The following is a 7,227-nucleotide window of genomic DNA, read 5'->3' as shown; positions in this document are numbered from 1 at the left end:
CATCACACACACACCTGCATTCATTAATTGCATCCGTTGTCACCCAACAGGAAAAAAATGGGTCAGTGTGTTTCCGTGGATTTCTTTTTTCTTTTTCCCATATAAAAGTGTTTATTTGGAAACATGGTTTAAATGTACATAATATATTTCCCTTCGCTAACATATCTCAGACAGAGTGATGCTGTTTGTCTGCAGGACAGCGGGCCTCGTGCAGCTTTACCTGCCGAAATAAAGGCAACACCAGAGGAGTCGACGCACAGAGGTACAGTATTATATTTCCCATCTGAACTGCAGTAATCATACAGTCACTTTCAGAGGGATAGTATACAAACACCACAGTGAAAAATCTCGCAATATGCTAGAAGATTCCCTTAAAGTAGCAGTACACACACACACACTCTGGGTCCAAACAGAAGCAGTAGAATGAAATGATAAATATGCCATTACAGCTTATAAAGAATCAAATCACGAGCTTTTAGTAACACACAAACAGGAATGTATAGGAAAATTACAGATTTTTCTGTGTGTGTGTGTGTGTGTGTGTGTGTGTTTGTGTGTGTGTGTGTGTGTGAAGAATTGAAACGCTTCTACTGGTGGATTCCGACTATGTGTATTTATATTTTACACAGCACCGTATCATTATAGGCTATATGCTGCACGCAGGGTTTTGGAATTAGAATTACTGTTTCCAAATCCTGCAAATTATTATTATATTCTAAATATTTAGATTTTTCACGTTTTATTTGCCCTGGTATTTATTCTTATTTAGATTTTCTGTATGCTCGAAATGGTGACAGAATGCAGACTCCTTTATTTATTTAATGTAAATAAAAATGAAATGGAGATATTTAGCATTAAAAACAAATCTGGAAACAACATCAACAATTCAGATTGCATATAGCCTATTTTTTAATTTTATAACATAAACTCCCTTTGTTCAAATACCCAATAAAAAAAAAGAACTCCATAAAGATAATAACCTCAGTGTTCACAATGCCAAGGACCCGACATTATGGTATTTGGATAATATTCCTGTAATAATCCCGGAGGCATTAACTGTGTGTTCTCGTGGTTAGAAGTGACTTTACATAGGCTGTTCATCCCCTGTCTTTACTAGATTGTTTCTTTTTGGCACTGTGTGTGTGTAAAATGACTGTATCACAGTTCTTGGAAGTCAGCAGGGTGTAGAAAAACAATGAAACAAAAGTCAAAGTGGCTTAAGTGGTGTTGGGAGCTGCTGGAGGGCCGGTGTATGCAGCAGCAGCACCGTGCTGAACCACCGTCCTGGGCTTATTACGGCTGTGGGGAGGGGCATCTCACTCGGAGCTTAAGAATTACGTTACATGGTTTTCTCTTTAATTGTTTTTAAAAGTATCCAGGCTCTGTTTTCCAATAAAATCTTTGGTTTTGCAGTAGCGGGTTAGTCCAAGAGTCTGTTTTTCGAAGACGGAGATGACGAAGAGGAACTGCTGGCAAGAGAAGATCCGCTCAGCTCTACGTCCCCATCCTCATCATTAAATTAGAGATTATATATATTTACAATGTACAGAGTGTGTGTGTGGGGAGGAAAGCGGCTCCTCAGTCGCTGTCCTCCTTGTCCTCCTGGATGGTGGTGGTGGAATGGTTGTACAGTCCCTGCGCCATCAGCTGCAGCGCCAGCCCGTTCTTGAAGCCGCTGGCCTTTTTGATCTTAGCCCGTTTGTTCTGGAACCAGATTTTGATCTGGGACTCGTTGAGGTTGAGCTCCTGGGCCAGGGACTGCCGCCGCTGCTCCGTGATGTAGCGGTTCACCTGGAACTCCGTCTTCAGTCTCTGGAGCTGCTCGGCCGTGAAGGCCGTGCGCGGCCGCTTGTCCTCTTTGCCGCTTTTCGACTTTTTCAGTTTCCGTGTCCTTGGGCCTGCAGTAAGGGCGAAAGGACAGGACAGCGGAAATATGAATATTCAGCGCATATTGGAAAATACTTCCTCACAATAAATAGATCGAAAATTAAGAATTAATATGACCCCCCCCACACACACACACACACACACACACACACACACACTTCTCTCTCTCTCTCTTTCCCAACATATAAGACAATATTATTAACATTATTAGAACTAATAGTTTTATTAGCCTATAATATAATTAACTATAATTAGTACAATAATAACAGCACTGTTAACATAAACAATAACATCTCGGGTAGTTAATGGGCGTATAAATAATAATAATAATAATAATCATCATGATAATAATCCAAAAGGAATATGTCTATTTTTAACTCTAATCCTTTGCACATATCGCTGTGTAAAGAGCAGATGTTCCATCAAACATCAGCAGGACAGACAGTAATAGAAACTCCAGCTGAGCATCAGTCCGTTAAGACACTATACACACACACACACACACACACACACACACACACACAAAGCATACAATATCCTATCCGCTAAACAATTATTGTGGTAGTGTAGTCAAATGGAAATAGTGTGTATGCCGTTAAAATAACGAACACACCAATGAGAAAGAGGCCTATGTGACGCAAACATTGCGCACACTTTTACTGCATTTTCTTACAGACTTATTTGAAAAACGTATATAATAGCAAATAGTGTGAATCGTAAAAACTGAAGGTCAAAGACCAGACTGAACGAAGACACATCCGTAAATGCTGTCACACACACTGATTGTGTAGAGAAATAATGCGCACACTGGCCCTCCAACAGCTACACACACATCTGAACAGTCCTTAAAGTAAGATTTAATTTTGGAGTTAAACTCTTCAATCAAGTCGTTTATTTCACTTTGAGTGTGTTGTTTACTATTGCACATATTTTTATAATATAGGCCTAGTATACTTTAGACTTCTTGTGCAAATTTACAAAATGCGTCCAAATAAAGGGCATGCGTCGTTTCACAAAAATAATAACAGAGGCCTACTTATCTAATACAAGAAAGCCAGCTATTTACAGGCTGTGTTAGTGAAGGATTTTAAGGAGAATGCATTCATGTGCTCCATGTGTTTTCCACGGCTTCACATAAGTTTTATATTTGTATTTTGGTGAAAGTGAAAGTGACTTCGCTGGCCGTCACACCCCAATCAAACAGCCCGTTAATGAATTCAAAATGTCTCCTGTAGCGTAGACAGGGAGGGCTGCTAGACATTATTTACCTTTAATTCCATTGTGTTTTATTCCGCCATGCTTTACTGACAGCAGCTCATAAAGTCCACGCACAGGACAACATGTTACACACATATCACACAGGGGGGAAATTACTTTATATCGAGAGAAAATGTCTTGCTGACATCAAGTCCCTGAACCAAAACACGTGTCACACACACACACACACACACACACACACACACAGCTGCTGTCATCTGTACAATCATAATCCTTTAGCATCCATGCTGGCCTAATTCTTATGGAAATGTAACAATACATATTGTGTCTCAAAGAGAGTGAAGTTATTCAATAATTCACACCCCTGAATGACATGTTTGACTCAACTTGTAGGTTCATGTTACAAAATCTCAGCTGCATGTGTGTTTTTCTTCTCTATTTGAAACTTGTAGCACAATATCTACTGCTTGTCTTTTTTTGTTTCACATTATATTTTCAAATGCACAGATGTAGTTAGAAAAGAAAACAATTAACTGAAAAGGCGAAAAAAAAAAACATTTTAATTCTGCAAATTTCTAAAAAAAACCGGCTAGGATTGTTGTTACTACTAATGAATGATGAATTCATTAATAAATGATAACGATGCGTTACAAATGTGAATCTGGTTTATACGGGTGAAATCATAATGTCAAATACAAAAAAAATCTTTTTTAGTTTGCATTGCATCCTGGGTGAAGGGAATGGAGCTTGCTATATTTAATATGTTACTGATCTAATAATATGCTAAACAACAAACTTCATTGGAAATTTTAATAATTAAAGGATTTAGAAAGAAACCTTTCTAAGACTTAAAAAGAGGACATCAACAAAATTATTATAATTAAACACTTTATTTTAAACTCTATAGGTTTGGCTACATTAGAGAATAGAATTAAGATGAATTTACATTTTAAATATAGTCCAATACCTGAACTTGCGTATCGGCCGATACGATTTGATACCAGTGTGTTATATATTTTATTATGTTTTAACAACTGTATGGATGAGATACAATTTCTATCTTTGTGGTCGGTCTGGCTTAGGTTAAACTCTTTGTGAAACATGAACGCCACAGAACTTTCTTTTTATCATCCAGTTTGACAGTCGGAAAAACAACAACAACAAATAAATAAACTACTTTAACGTAAATTTTCTTTAGGGCTTTATTATGAGGTATCGGATCGGAGGCGAACCTCTCAATATATGATTAATTATAAGATTGGGTCCATGTGTTACATTGTTAAAAAAAAGAATCCCTTGATATCCTGATTAAAATGGAGGCTGGGATAAATGTGTCTTGGTGTTTTGTGTCAGAAAAGGATTAAAGTTAACAAATGTGAAGTAGCCTAGTAGCCTATTGTTCCTCCATTATGAGACTAATTTTTTTTCTTCATAAAACTATTGCCTTACCAGATGAGGGCCTGTCCGAGTACCGGGTGCAGTAGACCCAGGCAGGCCAGAGCAACGGTTGGCTCTCCGGTGTTGCCGCCCCGGTGCCGTTCAGCACCACCAGCGAGGAAGACGTGTTTTCCCCGGCCCCACTTCCAGTTCTTTCCTCGGCTTTCATGCCGCTGCTCCCGGTAGAGGCGGCTGCGATTCCTCCGCCGCTGCTTTTACTCTTTGGGGGACTCGCCAAAGAGGTAGAGGAGGCGGAGGACGAAGAGCTGTCACTGCTGCAATTGGAGTCCTGGCACGGCGTCCCGGGAAGGCTCGGCCTGCTGACTACCGGGTGGACGCGTTCCCGTCCGGAGGTCTGCGCCCTCTCCCGCGGGCCAAGGCCGTGCTCCTTCTTGCAGCCGAAGTCCGGCCGCAAAATGTTGTCGATGAAAAAGTTGGTTGTTCTGTGGGCCTGCTGGGCGACTTGCAAAGGCAGTAGGGGCGGCGAGGGCAAGCTGGGAGAGGGGGAGACGCTCTCTCCCTCGCTGCTGTCTGTGCTGTTCAAGTCCCGCTCTTCCTCCATCGCTGCTTCTCTGAAGAACGTGGCTTCTCTTCTCTTAACCCACTTCCACTGTGTAGGCCTGTGTTTGTATCCAAAATATGACAACAGGAAAGCACTAAAACATAGTTAGTTTCTCTCCGAAATATTTATGTGGTTGGTGTAATTATTCGCAAACTGTGTACATCCTGCCTGCGTAAAGGCGCTCCGGCGCGTCATGGTCGGTGACTTACCATAAGACTGGCTATGGTTGCTATTGCGCACTGCTCTTACACACCCGGAGCTTTACACCGCTGCCTGACAGTCGGATCTTCACAAAGTCCTCACATCACATCAGCATGCGCACATACACACAAACTCACACACTCTCACATGAATAACATCAGAAAGCGCAGCAGGCCAATCACCGACCGGGACACTTTAGGACTAGGGGTGACGACGTCCAATAATGGCAGGCCTCTCTGAGCAAAGAGGGGAGCTGTGGAGCAGTGAGCAGGCTTCACACAGAAACCAAACAAGAGATTATCACTGCTCCGCGCGTTCAGCCTTGTTACGGTGTATCTGTTACATCTCATACAGCTGAGGGGGAGCAGGTGAAGAATAACACACACACACACACACACACACACACACACACACACACACACACACACTTTGACCTGGACAGGCACTATGGGACAGACGGACATTGCGTGCGTAAAAACAAGATTTACAATTTCTTATTTTTTCTTATATGTTAAGGAGGCTCTCCCTTCTATATTTTCATATATTGACATTTGCGTCCTTTGAACATGCCTGCACCTCCCGGTTTGATACACACCCCACCTCCGCTGCTTTCTCCCCCTTTCTGTACAGCCACCATTGTCAGCCGGTATTGTTTTCCAGGACGAGCTCTAGAAAAGCGCGCTCTTATCTCTCCGTGAGAGAGAAGAGCTGCCGGCGGATAATTTATAGGTTTTAATTACACTGTATTCCGTGTGATCAGCCGGACCTTCATCACCTGGCTGCGGGAGAAAATCGACTCAAAGCCTCTGTCATCGTCACCGTGCCAAACACTTCATCAAAGTGGGCCGATAGACTATTAAATGCAACATGATGGAAAGGCTCGATGCAGAGGAGCGTTTTCAGGGTGTTAATAAGTCATTGTGCAGCCTGGGATACAGAGAAGACTGCGCAAAGGAACAACTTAATTGGTGTAATTCATATTGAGGGCTTTTTTGGTTTTTGTTGGATTTTATTGTAGGCTATGTGAAGCCGGAGGCCTCACTGCGCCTCTAACACCATGAACGGACTAACATAGACATTTACCATCATTTAAAAAATTAACAAGTCCTATGATATTCACTGATGAATCAAAGATTGTTAAATGATCTTATGTCACTATAATATTCCTTTAGAAAAGATATCCAGGGCCTATATGTGATGAGGCTACTACTGTATACCGAAGCCTGCGTCTGTGTTCTGTGTGTCTCTTATTTATGTTTCTCAAATTATCCCTTAGTATGAGATAGTGTTTATAGTGATGTCTGTTTTTTCTAATCACTTTCACTTTGTTATTTATCAACATAATTATTATCATCAGTCAGTGGAGTCTATAAACAGGACAAAAAAACATTTCCTCCCGCTGCTGGGTTCACTTCTAATAGCCGTTTTACGCAAAGCCATCATCAGATAGTGTTGCCGGGATTATTCACCTTCCAGACCTCCCACACGCACACAAACACACACACACACACACACACACACACACACACACACACACACACACACACACACACACACACACACACAATCAGATGAGGCTGATAAGAGCTGTTTCTAGATAAAGACGCTTGTGCAGACGCTGTCAGTCTGGGTGATACGCTACTGAGAGACTGTTTCCACAGTTTTGAGCCGTTTATAGGCTACTAATTATGATTTAATTTTGCGATCACCGAGATACGGTCTAACAGCAGCAAAACATACGAATTAATGCATAAAAATGTCAATTATTCCGTCAAAATAAAGACAAACACAGAAGAGCGAGTTCTGGCATTTTTGTTGCATTATTTCGTCATATAGGCCTATAGAATTAGTGAAGACAGGCGCATTGATGCTACATTTACTGCTGCATTATTTCAAAATAAAAAAGAAGAAAGATATCAAAT

At 41.2% G+C, this 7,227-nt stretch overlaps 1 protein-coding gene across 1 annotated transcript; it reads right to left on the bottom strand.

The window, feature by feature from the left end:
* Positions 1-561: 561 nt before the first annotated feature.
* Positions 562-5,401, bottom strand: LOC117952695 (homeobox protein engrailed-1-B-like). Its single transcript, XM_034885205.1, has 2 exons — positions 4,555-5,401; positions 562-1,898 (listed from the first exon to the last, which is right to left on the bottom strand). Exons 1-2 carry the CDS (start codon positions 5,102-5,104, stop codon positions 1,579-1,581), a joined length of 870 nt encoding a protein of 289 aa, XP_034741096.1. The 5' UTR covers positions 5,105-5,401; the 3' UTR covers positions 562-1,578.
* Positions 5,402-7,227: the final 1,826 nt, after the last annotated feature.

Source organism: Etheostoma cragini, chromosome 11, assembly GCF_013103735.1.
Source record: "Etheostoma cragini isolate CJK2018 chromosome 11, CSU_Ecrag_1.0, whole genome shotgun sequence".
Lineage (NCBI taxonomy): Eukaryota > Metazoa > Chordata > Actinopteri > Perciformes > Percidae > Etheostoma > Etheostoma cragini.
The sequence above is the reverse complement of the archived record's forward strand: the minus strand, read 5'-3'. Positions and strand labels throughout refer to the sequence as shown.